The sequence below is a fragment of the Cajanus cajan genome, chromosome 7 (genome assembly GCF_000230855.2).
Source record: "Cajanus cajan strain Asha chromosome 7, NIPB_CcT2T_4, whole genome shotgun sequence".
In the NCBI taxonomy this organism is placed as follows: domain Eukaryota; kingdom Viridiplantae; phylum Streptophyta; class Magnoliopsida; order Fabales; family Fabaceae; genus Cajanus; species Cajanus cajan.
This window is the reverse complement of record NC_138523.1, coordinates 13,519,378-13,541,525: the sequence shown is the minus strand read 5'-3', so window position 1 is coordinate 13,541,525 and position 22,148 is coordinate 13,519,378. Positions and strand designations below refer to the sequence as shown.

The following is a 22,148-nucleotide window of genomic DNA, read 5'->3' as shown; positions in this document are numbered from 1 at the left end:
GCTTCAGCATACCCATGTGGTGCAAAGAAGATTTCTCAATCTTATTTGACGCGTGTAGAACAATCTTTCTTTCACCTGTCAAATCTACTCCAGCATTTTCAAAAATTCTAGACAAGAGTAAAGCATAAGGAATCGGACCGTCTTCCTTTCTCCTTGCCTTCCAGATACAATCGTTCACAACTGACACCCAATCAATCTTAATTTTCTTCTTAATCACATGCATTAATAAAATGTCATCCCGAGACATTTGTGCATGGTTGTGTAACCTTGGTTTTAACATCCAGGCAATAATGAAAGAAATTAAACGAGAGTTTTTCTTCATACCTCCCGCCAAAAATTTCTCGTAGTTGGTGTTAGATGGAAGCCTTTGACAGTCTCGGAACGTTGTCAGTTCTTCAAAATCCCCGAAATTGAATGGTTGGGGTTTCTCCTTTCCGGTTCCGCTCAGCCCAGCAGCCGCTTTCAATGTAGGTCCATCCAGCCTGATTAACTTCCCCTTAATCACAGATTGCATAACCCTATCATTAGTGGAGGCAAAATAGAGGAATAATCTGATTAGCTCCGGATAATAGGGTCCTTCCATTTCCAAGAATGCCTTCAACTCCTGATGCTCCAAAAGGGTTGGAAAGCTAAACCCCTCGTTCTTGAACCAATCAAGCTTCAAGGTCTTCGGAGGAATGATTCTCCGACCGGCGTACCACTCAAAATAGAATTCTTGAGCTTTCTCATCCGCAAACCACTTCGTGATTAGCTGCCCAAAGGGAAGAGGACGCTTGCTCCCCCTCACTTCGAGCTTCTTGGGCCTTTTGGAAGAAGATGCCATGGTTGGGTCTTAGAGAAAGATGAAGAAGATGAAGAATTGTGTGGGTTAGGGTTTTGAGGGTTTGGGGAAAAATGAGAGAATGAGAGAATGACAGAAGATCAGTTGAGAGAAGTGTTTTATGTCCTAACACATTCTGAGTATAAGGGTAATGGGTAGTTTTAAGGGTTGGTGCGTAGATAACTGTTTCAGGAAATTTTTAAAAAATTGCCCAGATATTCGATTATTTATGCAAATAATCGATTATTTGCATCAGAAAAATCTTTTAAAAACGAAATCTGATATGGATAATCGATTATTTTAAGGATAATCGATTATTACAGAGGGTAGTTTCTCCTAACACAACCCAGATAATCGATTATTTACAGAATAATCGATTATTCCAGTGACTTTTCAGATTCTACTACTCAGATAATCGATTATTACCCAAGATAATCGATTATTACAATGACTTTTGAGTTCCTTCTTACCAGATAATCGATTATTTCCCAAATAATCGATTATTTCATAAAACTCTTGGGATTCTTCATGTTCCAGATAATCGATTATTTCCCAAGATAATCGATTGTTTCCATAAATCACTTAAGATAATCGATTATATCTTAAGATAATCGATTATTCCAGTGAAGATTTGCTTCTCTGAAAATTTTAACTTCTCAAATTTTACCAAGACTTGTTTGCCACTTTCAAATATAATCTTTCACACATCTCTTACTTTCATTCTCACAACACAATCAATTCAAACTTGATTCATTAATTATTCCCAACTCAATTCTCAATTGATTGAACCTTTCTCTAGGTAGAGGTTTTGTAAAAATATCAGCAAGTTGTTTACTTGTCTCTACAAACTCCACAGCACAATCATTTCTTTGAACATGATCTCTCAAAAAGTGGTGTCTTATCTCAATATGCTTAGTCCTAGAGTGCAAAATTGGATTCTTGGTCAGATTTATTGCACTAGTGTTATCACACCTCAAAGGAATTTTGTTCAACTCAACTCCATAGTCTCTTAATTGTTGCTTCATCCAAAGAATTTGAGCACAACAACTTCCAGCTGCAATATACTCAGCCTCAGCTGTACTTAAAGCAACACAAGCTTGTTTTTTGCTATGCCATGAAACAAGTGCACTACCTAACAAGTGACATGTTCCACTTGTGCTCTTTCTATCTAGTCTACACCCAGCATAGTCTGAATCTGAGTAGCCTATCAAACTTAGTGAGACTCCCTTTGGATACCACAAACCAACATTAATTGTGCCTTTCAAATACTTAAGGATTCTCTTTACACTTTTCATATGAGATTCTTTAGGATTATCTTAGAATCTTGCACATAGGCACACAACAAATATTATCTCAGGCCTACTTGCTGTCAAGTACAAGAGTGATCCTATGATACCTCTATATTTTGAATTATCAACAACAATTCCATTTTCATCTAAGTCAAGATTGCAATTGTTTGATATTGGTGTGGCAGCCTCCTTACACCCTTCCATACCAAACTTTTTCAAAAGTTCATTGCAATACTTACTTTGACTTATGAAAGTTCCATCATGCATTTGTTTGACTTGTAATCCCAAAAAGAAGGTAAGTTCTCCCATCATTGACATCTCAAATTCTCCTTGCATGGTTTTAGCAAATTCTTTACAGAGAGAGATATTTGTAGATCCAAACACAATATCATCCACATATATTTGCACATACATTGTATCATTTTTAAACTTCTTGACAAACAATGTATTATCCACCTTTCCTCTTTCATAATCATTCTCAATTAGAAATTTGCTTAACCTGTCATACCAAGATCTAGGAGCTTGCTTCAAGCCATAGAGTGCCTTTTTGAGCTTGTACACATGATTAGGATTTTTGAAATCCACAAATCCAGGTGGCTGTTCCACATACACTTCCTCTTGTATCAGCCCATTGAGGAAAGCACTTTTTACGTCCATTTGATAAAGCTTGAAATTCTTTATGGTAGAATAAGCAAGAAGTAGTCTAATTGCTTCAATCCTTGCTACAGGGGCAAAAGTCTCATCATAATCAATTCCTTCTTCTTGATTATACCCCTTAGCCACTAGTCTTGCCTTATTTCTAAGAATTATTCCAGATTCATCAAGCTTATTTCTGAAAACCCACTTGGTTCCAATGATTGGATAATCTTTTGGTAATGGCACTAAATCCCACACTTCATTTCTTTCAAACTGATTTAGTTCCTCTTGCATAGCCATTAACCAATGTTCATCTTTAAGTGCTTCATCAATGTTCTTAGGTTCAACTTGTGACACAAATGCCATAGTGTTGCAAATATTTTTAATTGCACTTCTAGTTGAAACACCCTTACCAATGCTTCCAATTATATTGTCCATTGATAAGTCTCTTGTGGTTTTCCATTCCTTTGGCAATTGTTCACATGTTTCCTTTTGTTTCACATGTGACTCACTCTCCTTAGACACATCATTAGGTTCATTCTCCAATAGGGATTGATCAAGCAACTCAGTTAAATCCTCAACTTCAGTTTGTCTAGTCTCTTGCTTATTTGACTCATCAAATACCACATGGACAGATTCTTCTACAACTAGAGTTCTCTTATTATAAATTCTATAAGCCTTACTGTTTGTAGAGTATCCTAGAAAGATTGCCTCATCAGCCTTTGCATCAAACTTTCCAAGTTGTTCTTTCCCATTGTTCAGCACATAACACTTACACCCAAACACTCTAAAATATGAAATGTTAGGTTTCTTTCCTTTGTAAATTTCATAGGGTGTTTTCTTTAATATAGGCCGAATCTGAACTTTGTTTAACACATGACAAATAGTGTTAATAGCATTAGCCCAAAAATATTTTGGCAAGTTTGTTTCATTCAACATTGTTCTAGCGAGTTCTTCTAAAGACCTATTTTTCCTCTCAACAACCCCATTTTGTTGAGGTGTCCTAGGTGCTGAGAAATTATGGTTTATATCATGTTCCTCACAGAATTTTTGAAACATTATGTTTTGAAACTCACCTCCATGATCACTTCTTATAGAGGTGATGTTTGAACACTTCTCATTTTGAACAAGTTTTGCAAATTTTCTAAAGGCATTAAAAGCATCATTTTTGTTTGCAAGAAACATAACCCATGTATATCTAGAATAGTCATCAACAATTACTAAGCCATAGTAGTTTCCGCCTAAGCTCATTGTTCTTGATGGACCAAACAAATCCATGTGAATTAATTGCAAAGGTCTAGATGTTGAAATCTGATTTTTACTTTTAAAGCTAGCCTTCACTTGCTTGCCCTTTTGACAAGCATCACATAGTTTGTCTTTTCCAAACTTGAGTTTAGGTAGACCAACCACTAATTCTTTCCTACACAGTTTATTTAGGTGATCCATATGAATGTGTCCAGCTCTCCTATGCCAAAGCCATATGTTTTCTTCTTGAGTTATTAGACACTTAGTGTTTGACATTATTATAGAGTGTTCTAAGTCAAGCATGTATATATTGTCAATTCTTTTACCAATGAATCTGATTTCTTTACTCTTTTTATCACATATCAAGCAACATGTATTATCAAATTCAATTTTAAAGCCTTTATCACTCAATTGACTAATACTCAGCAAATTATGTTTCAAGCCATCAACAAGCAAAACATTTTCAATCAATGTTTGAGAGGAGGAATTACCAACATTGCCATGGCCAAGAATTTTGCCTTTATTGTTGTCACCATAAGTAACATACCCTTCATTCTTCAATTTCAGACTTGAGAATTTGGAGGGATCCCCGGTCATGTGCCTTGAGCAGCCACTATCAAGATACCACAGTAAATTTTTGGCCCTCAAGCATTCCTACAACACAAATTTAGAGGAAAAATTTAGGTACCCATGTGGAGGGTCCTTGTTGGTTAGTTCTCAGCCTTTGACTCTTCTCAACCCAAATCATTTTTCCACTTGGAACTCCATATTTTCTTGAATAGCAGTTCCTAATTGTATGACCTTTTTTACAACAATAAAAACAAGTTGCTTGTCTAGAAAAGTTTCTTTTGAGTTTTCTAAAATTTTGACTTTTCACAAAAGTTACTTTCTTTGACACAATTGGTATGCTTGTACTTGGATTAAAGCCAAGTCCACTCCTATCAAAAGTGTTTCTTTGTTTTCCCAAAAGAATATTCAAATTTGCATTTCCCTTTGTGAACCTTGCAAGTGTGGATTTTAAGTCAGCATTTTCTTTTTCAAAATCTTTGCAATGTTCACAAACATCTTTTGATGAATGAGCTTCACTAAAGTTAAACATAGTTTGAAGATTTTCATGCTCATGCTTCAAATCTTCAAGCTCTTGTTCAGCTTCAATTAAAGCATTTTCATACCATTTCAGCTTGTTTTTCAACTTTGAATTTAAGGCACCTAATTTGACAGCTTCTTCATGAATTTGTATAAAAGCTTCTTGAAGCTGATCATAATCCGGATTGGATTCAAGGTCAGAGTCACTTACAATTGTGTCATGGTCAGTTCCAGCCATCAAGCACAGGTTGTTCTCCTCACATTCAGATTCATCACTTGATGTGCTTGAGTCATTATCTTCCCAAGCAATGTAGGCTCTCTTTCCTTTTGCATTTTTCTTAATTTTCTTCTCCTCTTGTTGCTTCTTCAAGAGATTTGGACACTCAGCTTTCATGTGTCCCGGTTTACCACATTTAAAGCAATTAAAGGAGGATGTGCTTGCTTCCTCTTTCTTGTTTGACTTCTTATTGAATTTGTAGGGGGAATTCTTCTTTCTTCTCATGAACTTTCTGAACTTTTTTACCAGCAGATTGAAGTTCTCGGTTTCGGAATCATCGGAGCTTGTTTCTTCACACACCTCTTTACCTTTGGCAGATTTCAAGGCTTTTAATGACACTCCTTTTCCTTTCTTATCTTGCTGCTCATGTTCATCAAATATGTGCAGCTTTTGCTCATGCTCCCTTAATTTCCCAAAGAGAGTAGTTAATGTCAAGGAGGTCAAATCCTTTGATTCTTCAATGGCTGTCACCTTTGCTTGCCATGATCTATCCAAGCATTGTAGCACTTTTAGATTCAGTTCTTCCTTTTCAAATTTCCTGCCAAGGTCAACAAGGTGATTTATCAAGTGTGTAAATCTTTTTTGAAAATCAGAAATAGATTCACCATTTTGCATTCTAAACAGCTCATATTCTCTAATGAGAGTATGCTTTCTTGATCTCTTTACATCGCTTGTTCCTTCATGAGTGACTTGCAAAGTGTCCCACATTTCTTTAGCAGATAAGCATTGTGAAATTCTGAAAAATTCATCAATAGACAATGCAGATGTTATGATGTTTTTAGCTCTTTTGTCATGTTGGGCTCTTCTCTTTTCCTCATCACTCCACTCACTCCAATGTTTTTCCTTAAGCTCACCATCATCATTCTTTTTCATAGGGATATAGGGTCCATTTTCTATAGCATCCCATACAGCAATATCAATAGCTTCAATGAAAATTCTCATCCTAATCTTCCAATAGACATAATTTTCACCATTGAAAATAGGACGTCTATGTATAGAGACACCCTCACCATAGGGTAGGTTGTTGTTGGCCATTTTTAAATCTTGAATAACTCTCAAGAACCTTGCTCTGATACCAATTGTTAGAAAAGAATGGCCCAATCCAAGAGGGGGGTGAATTGGATTCAATGACCCTTTAAAAATTTATCAGAGTTTTGGATCGTAAATTCAATCAAAACTTTTCTATGACAGAATTTTCAAATGAAGCACTCTTAAAGACTTGTTACAATGATATGAATGCAATGTGCAACTTGATTACAAGACAATGAGGTTCAAATATAATATCCAATTATAGATTTAAACCATCAAAATTCACATACACATGTTAATCAAGTTTTATCTTCTTTAAAGCACAACCAAGAAATTACAAAATGAGAGATAAGGTTGAAGAAGATTGCACAAGTCTTTTATACTGGTTCAGCCACTCCACATGTGACCTACATCCAGTCCTTAATCACCACCTGATTAAGATTTGATCCACTATCTTTTAGCAAGAAGGTTTACAAGCACACACACATGCATATACTTCACTACAAAAAGATAACCACTTTCTTGACCCCAAGAAAGTAACCCTTGTAGAACCCACTACAAGAAACTTCACCACTTGAGAAACCCTTCTCAAGATTTTTCACAAAGATTCACAAAGAATAAAATGAAACGAATTCACCTGGAATTCTTGAACAAATCTTTGTCTTCCTCTTTCAAGAGTATGATGATGATGATGATTTCCTCACAAGCTTTTCACAAACGTTTTTCTCTTGGATTTCACAAAGAAAACTCTCCAAGATGTCACACAGACTCTCTAAAACGTTTTTACTAGTTGATTATCAGTTTTTACTCAATGTTCTAAAGTTTCAAAAGAGTTCAAACTATTTATAAAAATTCAAACCCAGATAATCGATTATTTTAAAGAATAATCGATTATTTTGTTCTTCAAATTTCTGGAAATCAATCAAGAACAATTTAATCGATTATTTAGCTGGATAATCGATTATTCCAGAGAGTTGTTCCTGAAATAATCGATTATTTTGGCAAATAATCGATTATTACAGCAAGGCATTCCACTTAGCCCACTTGCTGAAATAATCGATTATATTTAACAATAATCGATTATTTTGAGTCAGTTCTTAAAACTTCATTTTAAGTCTCAAAATAATTTTCCAATGTTTAACTCATCATCATCTACTCCCTACTTGATTCTAGACAAGATTTGCTCAATGCACAAAGCACACACAGACACAAATATGACAATTCATTTATAACAATTTTCTTCCTAAGCTCTATTACATAGCTATACTTCAAGGTATTTTTCTTGACTCTTCCTTGACTTTATTTTTGTGTTCAATGTTGTTGTTGTACACTTGTTGTCTCCAAGTTGTTGTGATCATCAAAACTCTTAAAGTCTTCAGCTCCCCTAAGCTCAACATTTTTGACCTTAAAGAGAAAAGTCAAAGAATACTTAGGTTCAACTAGAAGTGGCTTATGAGAGAATACTTATATCTTTTTGAAAGGAAGTGGAACTTGAGGTAATCTAAGTGGTTAAGATGAATTAGTATAAAAGTAATGTGTTTATCCTCATCTCTTTGTCTACACTTCTAAGGTCTCGTTACTACATTATTTCAAAAAAGTGTTAAAATTTTTATTATTATTTAACTCCCCTTCTTATATCTTTCTTTTCTCTACATAGTCATTTGTGATTAATACATCGAAGTTGATTTTTCTTTTTTGTCTCACTTATGTATCTTTTATTTATCTCACCTATTTCTTCTTATTTTTCTATTTCCCCTCTCCCACTCTCTATCCTCTCTCCCTCCCCTTTTTCCCCTTTCTCCTTTCTCTTTTTTATTTTTCTCTTTCCTTTTTTCCTCTCTCTCTTCTTTTGTCCCTATAATTTTTATCTCTTCTCTCCCCCTCTCTCTCTCTCTTATCTCACTCTTTGTCATCTTTCTTTTTTCTCTCTATCTATCTCTCTATTTCTTTTGTCTCTACTCTCTTTCTTTCTTACACACTATCTTTTTCTTCTCTTCTCTTTTGCTCTCTCTTTTTCTCCTTCCTTCCTCTCATATGTGTTTTAATGTTGACATTAAAAATATCAATAATTTTTTAATTTTTAAATATTGTCTAATATTAATTTTTTAAATTAATAATTACTTAAAATTGATTAATGTTTATTTTTATAAAATTTAATCTTAAAATTTCAATATATATATATATAATCAATTTTTGTAATGGTAAAAATTAAATCACCTTATCCATATTAAGAATTTAAAATTGAAAATTTTGAATTGATTTATCCAAACAAAATATTTAATAAATGATGAAAATTGAAGTCAAAGTAATTCAAATTTCAAGAATTTCAATTTTTTTAAAATACCTCATCCAAACACAACTTAAGAAGAAGAAAAAAAGAGAAATTTTTGTTATGTATTTGTTTTACTAGGAATATTTTTGTCAAAAATAAAAATAAAATTAGGATGTGACGATAGTGAACACAAATATTATTAAGAGTATTTATAGACCGGTTTGTTTTGAATTTTGGGTAAATTAAAGTCTGGACCAATTAATTTTGTTTGGTTTGGTATGCATTGAATTTACTAAAAGAAAAACTTATGATTCAAACCAAACCAATCAACAATTGGATTAATTGGTTTTCTCAGAGAAAAAAATGGTAGATATTTAAAGAATAAAAATAATACATTATATCCCAAACTTAAATAAAAAATTATTATTAAACAAGAGCAAAAAAGCATTCAACATCGTAAATAAAAAAGTAATGTAAGAAATATGAAATTAAAGTTGTCAAATAAATTCTAACATTTGAAAATAAATTATTCTAACATTTAAGGGTGTGTTTGGAAACTAATTGAGTAACTTGAATTGAATATAATTGGGATTGAAAAGAAATCTACACTAACAAGATTTTGCCTTTTTTTACATAGGAACATATATTTTTTCATTAAATATGATTTTAAACTAATATCCAAACGTACACTAAAACTAAGGTAACCCTTTAAATATAATTAAGTTATCTAAGTTACAATTATCATCTAAGTAAACTTTATGCTTTTTAATAAATTATTATGTGTTGCTAATAAAATTACAATACTATAAAATACTATAAAATACTATTATAATAATAATAATAATAATAATAATAATTTTAATTAATTTGACTCTCGGATCATCATATTTGTAAATGCAAATCTATAATTCAAATGAGTTAAAGTCAAATTTAATTGATTTGGATTAAATTTGATCGAATAAAAAAACTAAATTAATTAATTTAATTCACATTATACATTTTATCGAATTTTCTTAACCAACAAACACCTTTGTACATTATTCTCAGCTGTACATTGTTTTGGCTGTACAAAAATATTAGAAATTAGTCCAATATGCCCCGTTAAAAGCCATATGACCTTGTTGTCCTTTTCAAACTCGATTACGTTTAAAGTGATCAGTTTTGCTTAATGTTTATTAGCAATTCAGTTGGAATATTTAATTAAATATATGATTAATTTAAGTTATTTTGAAAAAAATATTAATTTTTTTAACTTTAAAGAAACTTTTTAAAAGATAAACAATTATTTTCCAAAATTAAGTTGAACTAAACATGTCATAAAACTTATATTCCTCAATCAATTGAGGTGAGCGTTCCTTGTTCAAGAATCGAAGAGATTAAAACCAAAAAACAAAAAACAAAAAAAGAGGCAGCCTTTAAGTTGTAAATAATTGATTTTAGATGCAAAACATAGAATTAAAAAAATTTAATCCATTTCCAAAGAATCCTATTTTACAAACTAGCTAAAATTAATTCTTATATTCTCACTTTCAAAATCATGTTTATTAAACCGTATTCTATGAAATTTAAACAGAACCTAAATAAAAATCGGTGGATATAGATAATTGAGCTAATAACATATAAACTATAAATAATATATTCTGATACAGGCATTTTACAAACCAGAAACCCATTACATCAAACCCCATCCAAAATATCGTCCACAATTTTATAAATGAAGGAAGCCTCATTCTCATCAGCAGTAGTGATATTTGCACTCGTGGCTCCAATCTCTATTGAGGCTTTGTAAGGGTCCTGAATGTGAATAATACACAAAGATTGTGATTTAGCATCACCACTCGTATCATGTTCGATAACTCCACTGATTCCCATCTTTGATAATGCAGCCATAAGTTTTTCTAAATCGGGTTAACCCCCATGTACCAAAGACCTATTTACTCAAGGAGTTTTTGTTATCATTATCCAATACCAAGTGATGCCTACCATTTTCCATCAATAGCTCTCCCTTCAATTTTTTTACATCGATTTCTTCCTTTTTGAATCTTTTCCAATAAAACTGGGAAGCCAAATCAGTTGCAATTTTTAACTCTGAACTGCCTTTTCGGTATGGTACTTTTAAAGTTTCAGCTTCGGTATAATATAAAACAGAGAAAGACTTTTCACTTGACAAGTTGATCTGCGGTCTCAACTCCTCAGGACACTATAGAATAAGAATAGAATAAAAGAGAAAAAAAAATAATCATTTTATCGCATGTATAATCTTATAATTCAATAATATAGTGCATAGACTACAAAGTAATCTTTGTGTAATTTACCAGAAATGTCTTTGGCTGCAATGTCTCTAGTAAAGGTTTAACTTTCTGCAACCTATAATGTGGAAATCAAAAAATAAAGAGAATGATAAATACATAAACCAAATTTTAGTCAGTAAAGATTACACTTTTTTTTATAAAGATATAATTAATATAAAAACAATTCATGTGTCTTCACCTAAAATAGGATACATGATTACTGATATGGTACAAGTCTATCAGAAGTCAGAACCTATCTACTCTAAATGAGATGTCAAATCCTACAAACTTCATGGTCCAAAATAAAATGCCTCATATCAGCTATGAATATGCCAAAATTTCAATGAGGATTTATTCAAACAATGAGGATGGCAAGAGTCAAACTCTGAATCACGTGGTCAGAGACTATGTTACCATGTCATAAACAAACAATCCCAAAAAGTGAAGCGGTTAAATGAAGACATGAATAATTTTATTATATGTTACATTTTAATGACAAAAGGATAAAGAAATTATCATTTTCGAAAGGTACTTTGAAATGTGGAGCCAAGAAAAGAGACAAACGATGTACTCCACTCCCTAACTCAAAAAAGTTAATATATGGTACTAAGGAGCCCATCCATATGTTTATCAAGGTTGTATTTTACATTCTTGATAGGTTTTTCTCACCCCTATGTTTCTTGGTTAACACTATAGAGTATACATAGACTGTCACCGGCTAGATGTTTAGAGATTTTGAAAATTACCAGTGAGAACAATTTATGACATACATGAATGTACATAATATATTGGAAGAAGTAACTAAAGGGAAAGGTAAACCTACCCTATTCCAGAGGGAAACAGACATGGACAAACCTTCATTGCAACTGGATTGAAAGGTAAAAGTGCTAGCTCAAGATTCAAAACACCCTGCAGAGAGTAAATTCAATGTAACATTGGCCATGGACATTTAAACTTCATTAGAAGGACAAAACATAAAATACTGCACATATCAAGATACTTCAACCCCCAAACACAAAGGAATAAAATGGCTACAATGAAGCATCATAATTACTATTTATATTATGTGAGGAAATATATCATACCTCAATAATAAGTAAAGATTTTGGATCACCACACCATCGACGAAGCAAATGAACAATAGGACCCATACGCAAACTCCAGTGAGGACAGAATACAATGCAAGGTTCCTGCCAATTAACTCTACAAGCAATACATTAGTTTCTGTAATAAAATTACAATAAAAAACCATTTCTGACTTATGCCATTCCTTAAAATCAAACTCCTCTGATATCTGGAGGTTATTAAGAGAAACTCAACTCAAACAGTTATGAAACTCAAATTCCCCCCAAATAGTTTTTTACATTGCAATGTGAAATAACACTTGATTTCAAATCTAAAATGTGCAATTAAAAGAACACTAAATTTGATTAACAAATTCCATTATGAATGGTTCATTTTAAGGAAAGAGAAGGGAAGAACATGGTAAGAAAACTCACAAGAGTTCATGTGAATGAGTAGCAGGAACCACATGAATCTTTCTCTCTTTTAGGAGCTTGACGTGTGCAAACAATGGTTCCCCAGCAAATAACTGCAGCACCAATTAAAGTAGGTAAAGCAAAAGTCAAACTTTATAAATAAAATTATCCAAGTGCAATGGACAAAAATAATAATTCTAAGCCCGTACCCTTTCTTGACGTTGTTTGCAAAGCCACTCAGGTATGATGTTAAGCAATGCCAGTAACTCTTTAGCCACAGAAGAAATTATATAAATTGGAACCTACAAATAGAAAAATTGCAATTACTAAATATTAGAACTTAGAAGTCAGTGAGTAATATCCAAATGTCCTTTTTCCAAATAGTCATGTTTATTCGACTAGAAAATTAAATGATTTCAAGTTCATAAAAGATGGAACTTTGACATTCCCTGTCTTTCCCAAATCCCATTACAAGCACTAAAACAAAAAATAAAAGGATTTGGTCTGGTCTGTCTCTTGACAAACAAAATTAAAAAATCAGAAGAAAAGAAAACAGAACTTAAAGCTAATGCCACGTATTGTAAAGAGAGGCAGTTTACAAGCAACTAAAAAGGATGAGTATGGGGTACTGCAGGACAAGGCTAATTAATGACACCCAAAAAATTATTCCAAATTTCCATCATAGTTTTTCTTGACTTTGATAACTGATTAATAGAAATCATAGTCAAAAAAAAAAAAAAAAAAAAAAGAGGATGCCTTCATATCTGAAGCTTCAAGTAATGTTGTCATTTCCTCCAAAAGAAGCAAAACAGTTCCAAGTCGGTCTATAGGAATAAGAACTGAACCACCTTCATTGATACAGTCTATTGCACATGAGCATATGAAAACCAGCTTTTTCTTTTCTTCTGAATTCTCGTCAAAGTTATGGTTGAATCCAGCCAAATCTTGAGAACTTCAGTAATAACCAACATGGAAATCAATATAAAGACATAAATATTCATTACTACAACCAGTGGATGAAAACTTGAATAACAATAACTTTAAGTGTCTGGTGGATACAACATAAAGTTTGAAAGGGGATAAAATTTCATACCTCATAGGTAATAACTTATCAGCAGTTAGAACAGAGTTACTATCCCCATCCTCGCCATCTTGAGTATCAGTAAAGGATAAGAAGTCTGAATAAATTAATGCACAAGTCCCCTGTAAACTGCGGTAATCAAAAGGCATTGCATGTGCAGAAATGATGTTGGATCCCGAAAGATAAGCAATATCTCCCTTCGGACTATTTAGAATCCAATTACAACTTCCTATTTCCGTACCGGAGCTGAATGCTTTTATAACCAATGTACCATTGTAGCAAGCTTCCTCAGCATAATTAAGCTTGTGAATCTTTAGCATGCAATCCTTCACATCAGCTGCACTGAGAAATTCCAAAAATTAAAACCTCAACGAAAATGGATACAGCAGCAAGATTTTTATCAGTGTAAAAAGCAACAGCTTAACTACACTAACAAAGACTATATAATACATTACATATAGAATTTCCAAATGATCATATATATAAAAATTACACAAGGCAAATCACTGATAGAATCCTAGAATCCAGATGAGTGTTAAATACATCCATCCCATACCCTGAATGGGGTGTCATGAGATTTTCACTGACCCTTATGATCTGTCTGGATGAGACAAAAAAGAAAATAGGAGAGAAAACACAGAATGATGTATTTTTGTTTTATTTGGTTGAAGAGAAAATAGAAAGAAAAAAGAGAGGAAAATTGAATTTAGAAACAAAGGTTCAAATTTTTCTCTCCTTCCATTTTGTCTTCATTCAAATTTCAAAATTTTCTCCCCTCATTTTTTCTAGTCTGAGTTAAAGATAAAGCTCAAGCAAAGAAGCAATAAGCAAGTCAAAATCACTTATTAATGAAAAAATATAATTAATCAATCCTAAGAAAACAACACAGAACCAGTGCATGAAATAATCAAGCTACTTCATGCAGTTTTGGATATTGAATATATACCTCCATGTAAGTTTTTTGAGATAAAATGCAAACTAATTAATGGTAGATCACCTGTACAATGGCATCCAACCACCCAACTCCACTCCATCTTCTCCCAATATTATCTCGCTCAATTCAGAAGGAAGGATTTCAAGCTCTTCCTGCCTCAGCCATGCAGGGAAATTTGATTCCTCTGGTCCATAAAACTGACTGAATTCCACATGCATTGATACAAGATCCTCCATCATTAGCTGGCCTAATCTTGCTGATGCTTCCGTTATATATATCAAACAATTGAACAAAACATTAAGCTAACAAATTAGGTGACAGAAATTAACAAAAATAAGAACATAGTCCAGTAATAATAACAATAACTTGCAACATCAGAAGAGTACCTTAGCTGAGAAACCCTTCATTCGAGTAAGAAAAGGCAATCCCAGAATACCCATTGGACTGGAGATTAATACGACATCAATGAAAGAAGAATTCCACAAGTGCAAGTTATTAACAGTCTTGTACCAAGGTTCAGCAAAAAGTAAGCTTTTAGCATCAAGGAGCTTTTCAATTTTATGTCTTTTCCCAGACCCAACTCTTGAATCAAAAAAACCACTGGCCACAGTGTTGCTGCTTTCTTCGGATGGCAAGAAATCAAAAGCAGTAGGTACAGGAGAAAACACCATGAGAGAAGAAAGGTCTAGTGGGCAATCTAATAAGATTCTAATGCCACAAAAATTCAGCATGTGACATGGTGGGAAGTGAAAGCCCCCACCTTTGCTCAAACATGTCTGCAAAACCCAGGAAGAACACAAAAATTTAAACCATGAAGAGAGCTTTCTCTGAAGTGTATAATTAGAAGGTTCATTGACAAGACCCTACACACATAAGGCACACGAGACAAAGAGATATCGTAACCATAAGAAACTCACAAACTTCATAGAGGATGAAATGGATAGCCTTTTGTAGATTCCCGTAGAAGGTAGGAGTGGCTATGAAAGATGAAAGAGAGACAAAGAGGAGCACAAGAACTTTTAGCTGAAAGGAGCACTTTATCTCCAAACAACCTACAAATATACCCCATAAATTATTAATATGTCAATTAATAAAAATAAAAAAATAATAAATAAATAAAAACTCACTTCAAGCAAGGAAATTTCAAGTCAAATAATTGCAGGATCTCTTAAATAGATGAAGCAAACATATCTCCAAACAACCTACAAATGTATCCCATAAATTATTAATATGTCAATTAATAAAAATAAAAAAAATAATAAATAAATAAAAACTCACTTCAAGCAAGGAAATTTCAAGTCAAATAATTGCAGGATCTCTTAAATAGATGAAGCAAACAGACCTATATTGAGCATAGTTGTCAATAGCGGTAGGAGCGGCCGCTATCGCGGCGCTCTGGAGCGGAGCGGCCCGACGCCGCAATTGTTGGTCTGTCGCGTCTCGGATTTGTGTTGCGGCTGGAGCGGCCGCGTCGGTCGTGGAGCGGAGTGGCCAAAAACGGCGGAATCGCGGAGCGTCTTGGACTTACCCTTCATTAAGGGTAAGTCTGTCATTTCAGGGTTTTTTTTTCCCTAATTCTTCCTCTCCCCCTCGCGGAACCAGTCCTGTTGTTTAGGGTTTTTCGCGCTCCTTCTTCTCTCTCTCTCTCTCGATTGATTCTTTCTCTCTTGGGGACGCGACGAACTCCGGTCGTCTTCTTCGGGCGTCTCTGTCTGACGCACTCCAGTTCTGATGCACTCCGTCAGTTCCGACGCTCCTGCTCCTGCGGTCCGACGCTCCTCCGGTCCTGTCTTGTTCTTTCGTCTTCTCATTTTCTATTTTGTAATTTAGCAGATTTTTATTTTTAATTTTTGATTAAATTTAATTCAACAGATTTTTTTTTAAATTTTTGATTAAATTTAATTCAGCAATTTTGTTTTTTTAATTTTTGATTAAATTTAATTCAGCAGATTTTTTTAAAATTTTTGATTAAATTTAATTCAGAAGATTTTTTTTTTAATTTAGGATTAAATTTAATTCAGCAGATTTTTTTTAAAATTCTGATTAAATTTAATTCAGCAAATTTTTTTATTTAATTTCTAATTAAATTTAATTCAGCAAATTTTTTTAATTTATGATTAAATTTAATTCAGCAGATTTTTTTTTTTAATTTCTGATTAAATTTAATTCAACAGATTTTTTAAAATTCTGATTAAATTTAATTCAGCATATTTTTTTTAATGCATGAATTTAGAGTTATTTTTTGTTCTTTTAGCTTTTATATATATATTATTAATTATTAATTATTTAATATATAAAAATTGATATTAAAATAGTGGTTATCCCGCTCCGCGTTATCCCGCTATCCCATTTTTAGGATTGACCGCTTCGCTCCGCTATTCAGGATTGACTACCAAAGTACTACAACATTTACAATCATAGAATCAATCACAATTATTGATACTTGCATAGAATTCGCAGACATAGGTAGCATATTGTAAGTCAAAGAGGCATGCAACCAAAAACATTCACAAGAGACATGTTATTGGAAAAAACTCAAGTCTCATATCGACTAGAGATTAAGCAATTAAATAGTACATAAGTGGAAAGCAACCCTCACCTTACAAGCCAGTTTTGTAGGATTGAGTTAGGCTTAAATCTACTATTCTAAGATGGTATCAGAGCTGTCCTACATTCTTAAAAATGGGTCACCCACCATTGATACATGCACCATGGGCATGAGGGGGTGTATTCAAGTCCTGTCAATCCTAGATCATTAAAAAAAGGGTCACTTACCATTTATCCACGTACCAAGCCCAATAATGCTAGACGTGAGGGGGGTGTACTGGAAAAAACTCCAGTCCTACATCGACTAGAGAATAGAAATTAGGTAATTAAATAGTATATAAGTGGAAAGCAACCCTCACCTCACAAGCCGGTTTTGTAGGGTTAAATTAGGCTTAACCCTCACAAGGGCAACAACCAATACATTTTAAGTATTCTTAACCATTATATTCAAGCAAAACAGTGAAAAAAGGGCATGCCAAACCAATGAGTTACACATACATCTCATTCATTCTTTTATCTTAAGCATGACATAACACTTACATTTTAGGCAAGGCTTATACACATGAATTTCTTGCTGGAACAAGGAATACATCATACATTCACCTATGCATCTTGAGTTTCCATCTCGCACGTATGCAAGTATCATTAAAACTATTCAGCCCCTTTTTAATCCACATAACTGGGCTTAGTGAGAGATCATTAAAAATACAATCGAAGACAAATTTAGGTGAGATCACTTTCATTTGAATAACCAAATAATGTATCTACGAGGCGTATGTATGGGAATGATTTCATATCCATACTTGTTCTAGTCTTAACCCTAACTTTTCCCATACTAATGCAATTGTAGCCATAGATTGGTTCTTACTCTAGGACATAACTAAATGCCTGTAAACCGTATTGGAACATAAGGGGTACTTATAGGTCATGTATAATGTATTATGTATTACATTCCAAAACTTTTGGCCTTGAGTGATAGCTTGGTGGAGGAAGATGAGAGGGAGACTGTGAGGAAGGAAGCACAAGAGGGAGTGGTGGGCTGGTGGAGTGAGGCCAAGGGGTGGAGGTGGTGGCAGGTTAGTGTTGTTGGCAAGAGTGAGGGTTTTTGGTGCCTTAGGTTATAATTTAACTCAGAGAAGGCTCAGGGGAGCTTAGGAAAGCATCGGGTTTTCCATCAGTTTAATTAGCGATAAAAAATCACCAACTATAATAACTTATTTAGCTATATTCATCATTACCAAACTCTTTTATAAAAACTTAATTATAAATAACTTTAATTAAATACTTATTTGAGGAAAGTTATTTTAATAAAAGCCATTTTTATTCTTAAATAAAGCATATAAATATATATATATATATATATATATAAATAAAAGAGAGAGAGGAATTAATTGACATCAACGTAACTGTTATGAATTATTACATCACTCATAACTTTCAATTAAATAATTATTTTTTAAAGAGTTAATCACCTATACACTGGCAGTGTAAAGTTTTTTACACTGTCATCAGAGTCGTTAATGGAGCCTTTTTTATTTTAATTTAATTAAATGAGTAGATGAAAAGGCACTATTAACGACTCTGATTGACTGTCAATGAAAAAATTTTACACTAACAGTGTATAGGTGATTGACTCTTTTTTAAAATTTATCATTAGATTGAAAGTTCTCTACTCCTAAATCATATATGCAAAATTTTATATTAAACTATGATGATTTGATACTTCATTCATATAGATCAAAATTGATGTAATATATACATTTTAAAATATATAAAAAATATGAATAATTTGATTACCCTTGAATTATTGTTTAATTTTAATAAAATTTGACAAAAACATACAAGATGATATGAAGTTATAATTTAAAGGTTGGTAAAAGTTATAAAACGATATAATAATTGATAAAATTTATTTAGCTATATACATCATTTCGAAACTCTTACAAAAACATTATTTTAAATAACTTAATTAAATACTTATTTGAGGAAAGTTATTTTAATAAAAACCATTTTTATTCTTAAATAAAACTTATATATATATAAAGAGGGAGAGAATGAATAATTAAATTAGGTGGTAGTAATTATTAGATTAAAATAAAAAATTTTAATATTTTAAAACATTATATAATTATTTTAGAATTTTGAAAATTCAGTTAAATAAATAAAGAAAATAATTGAAAACAGAGCTATAAGCTAATACGTATATAAATATATTCTTTTTCAAAACAGCATGGTTATATAGGTATATTATTCTCTTAGCTAGAGTCAAAACTTAAGATGTTACGATAATAATAATAAATTTAAATAGTTCTAAGCTTTTAAATAATATATAAATTTAGTAAAATTATAAATTTAATGCAGAGGGTAGATAGAGATAGTTTACATATCATAATTAAAAAAATTCAAAATACAAAGACTAGGCTAAGTTAAAGGAAACTTCTAGATCCAGCCTTAAGATTTATAGTCCCAGGTGAAATATGGAATTTCATGACCTAAATAAATTTCTCAACTGTTTGTTATCTAAAGACCAACTCACATCTCTTTCATTTTGGCAGATAATTCAGTTATCACTTTCTTCACAGCTGTTACAGCCCAATATATATTTTCATAATGACCATACTTGTATTAATGGATGAAGAATTTTTCTTCCCTTTTAATGTTCAAGTATATATTATTACCAGACGCATTTAGATATTGAAATTTTACTGATAAGATGTAAAAAAATTGCACGGGTCTAAAATTGCGGGTGATAATGTAATATTGTCTTTTATAAAATTAAAAATAATTATAGCACCTGTTATCATGTATGTTTATAATTCCATGCAAATTACTCAAATCATTATATTAATCTAGTCATATTGACTTACATCTCTAATTATTTTTAGTAGTGCCTCTTTTTTATTTATCAAAATTACAATAACGTGATCAGGATTCAAACATTCAGTCATATGCATACTAGCTCAACTCCCTGTCATTAAGCCAACCATAGTGGTTCAATATCCTTTTAATTGCTTTAGGTTTTTTTACTAAGGTACTACTATTAAAATCACTTTAGAAAAATCATAATGACCTTAATATAACTATAATAGAAAATCATATTAAAAAACATTAAAATGAAATTAGGTAACTAGCTCAACGCTGTTAATTTTGATTTTTAAGTATCTTGTTTTATGATTTCTAATATGTATCTTAATAAGAGGTAATTCTACTTAAAATATAGTGAGACATCATATGGTGTACCTTTTTCAATTTAAATTCAAACCGTAATTGCTCACTTTGTGGGAAATAGCCTCTTTGCTAAAAGTAATCCCATTGATATTTCTCATGTATATTCTAAGTTATCTAAGACAACATAGAATGTAATTTAACTGTACTAAAACTATATCACACTCGAGTGCTAACTATGATTTATCTATGCTATGTGCACACTAATACAGTAAAAAAAAACACAAAAAAGAGAAGATAAAATGTGTAGTGAAGAAACACTTTAGTTTGCAGCAGGAAGAAAAAAGGCTAAATTTGTCATCTCTAGCGTGTAGGTTCTTCTGTTAAGCATCTCTATTTTTCAGTGACAGAAAGGTAACTGAGATGTAATGTAAAAAATAATGAGTTGAGGTTCTTGTGTGTTTCATAACAGCATCACAATCATCTATATTAACCCCACAAAATAAAAATAATCAGCCATATTGATAGAGAATTAGAGATTCAATTTACTGTCCCAGTAATAATAATTACCAAAAAAAACTAGCTCAACAGTTGACAGATATTAAATTGAAATCACGCTAATTGTTAGCAGATATTTCAGCAGAAGATCATTTAGCGTGAAGGCGAAGACGCTATTAATCTTTCTAGGGTTTGTTTTAGGAAATTTTCATAATCAATTACTTTTCAGGGGGTGAGAATTGAAAAAGAAAAAAAGAAGCGATGGAAATTCACCTCGGGAATGATGCTCCGGCGCTGCGGCGGAGGCGGCGGTGAGTTTTGGATTCGTGATGTTTGAGTTTGTGTATTTGTGTTGTTGTTTTGTTGAGAGATTTGTTGCGTGTGTTGTGTTGTGTTGTGTTTCAGTTGAGGGTTGAAACAAGAGATTGGGTTTCTGTTAGTTGCGGCGTTGGCTTTTAGAGACGAAGGGAAAGGGTAGGAGATAAGGGTAAGACTGGGTTATCCACATTCACAACAGAAATTATTTATATTTTATAGAGAGAGAAACTTCAAACTAAATAATTGAAAAATATAAGAGCCAAGCCAAAGAGACAGAAAGTCTTTGGATTCTTATACAAGATATAAATGTCATAGTAAATTTATCCATTTATTTTTAATTAAACTTTGTTACATTCTCACTACATTATTAATTAAACTTTTTTGACTAATGATTATTAATTTATTTAAAAATATTGTTTCAGATATGCTTTAAAATTCATGATAGAAGCTGTAAAAAAAAGTCAATAATATAATTTACAATTTATGGTATGAATTAAATTGTACAATAAAAAATATTTTTACTAGAAATATATTTTAATTATATTTAAATTTTTTAAATGGTGTAAAAAGAGCGGGTTTTGACTTTAAATTTTATTTTTTATTTTTTATTTTGTTTAAAATTTATAAATATTAATTGTGATCCTTATAAAATATTTTTTGTCTTTATTAATTGAGTAAATTTTGATCTTTGAAAATATTTTTGTCTTTATAAAATAAGTATAAATAAGTAAATTTGTAAACATTATTTTAAACACCTATAAAAAATTCAGAAATATTATATATTAACATGAATACATGATATCATTAACAATGAATAATACCGTAAATGGTTATTTAATATTTTAATAAATAAATAAGTATTAATTATATGTGTTTGTTTATCTTCAATTATTACTATATGATTTTTGACTCTTAAATTTTAATCGAGTAATTTTAATTTTTTAATTATTATAATTATATAATTTTAGTTCATTTCATTTAAGATTTAATAATTTTAAAATTATTATATATATATATATATAATATTTTAAAATTATATGATTTTTAATCTATATTTAAGATGCATATATTATAATTTTCACTCATAATTAAATAAATATAGTATTACTAATTAATAATTCATAAATATAAATTAATATATTAATATACTTTTATAAATATATAAATATATTCCATAAGATA

General features: G+C 31.7%; 1 protein-coding gene across 2 annotated transcripts; it reads right to left on the bottom strand.

Annotated features, from left to right (window-relative positions):
• Positions 1-10,251: 10,251 nt before the first annotated feature.
• On the bottom strand, positions 10,252-21,175 carry LOC109818325 (uncharacterized). Of its 2 annotated transcripts, none has more exons than XM_083061118.1 (13): positions 20,922-21,169; positions 15,566-15,640; positions 15,356-15,490; positions 14,825-15,214; positions 14,502-14,740; positions 13,517-13,846; positions 13,180-13,375; positions 12,633-12,725; positions 12,445-12,536; positions 12,031-12,148; positions 11,769-11,854; positions 10,970-11,021; positions 10,252-10,854 (listed from the first exon to the last, which is right to left on the bottom strand). In XM_083061118.1, the coding sequence occupies exons 3-13, from the start codon at positions 15,362-15,364 to the stop codon at positions 10,585-10,587; spliced, it is 1,875 nt and encodes a 624-aa protein (XP_082917244.1). In that variant the 5' UTR covers positions 15,365-15,490; positions 15,566-15,640; positions 20,922-21,169; the 3' UTR covers positions 10,252-10,584. The 2 variants fall into 2 exon arrangements, with proteins under 2 accessions (XP_082917244.1, XP_082917245.1); XM_083061119.1 differs by having other exon boundaries at positions 10,715-10,854; positions 11,801-11,854; positions 20,922-21,175.
• Between the last annotated feature and the right edge of the window lie 973 nt (positions 21,176-22,148).

Bases quoted from the DNA above. Each gene is read 5' to 3' on its own strand.
- LOC109818325 (XM_083061118.1), bottom strand. The intron at 14,741-14,824 runs GTACTCTTCTGA...CTAATTTGTTAG, and splicing joins TGAAGGGTTTCTCAGCTAAG to CTTAATGTTTTGTTCAATTG. The intron at 11,855-12,030 runs GTATGATATATT...TACTCTCTGCAG, and splicing joins AATCTTTACTTATTATTGAG to GGTGTTTTGAATCTTGAGCT.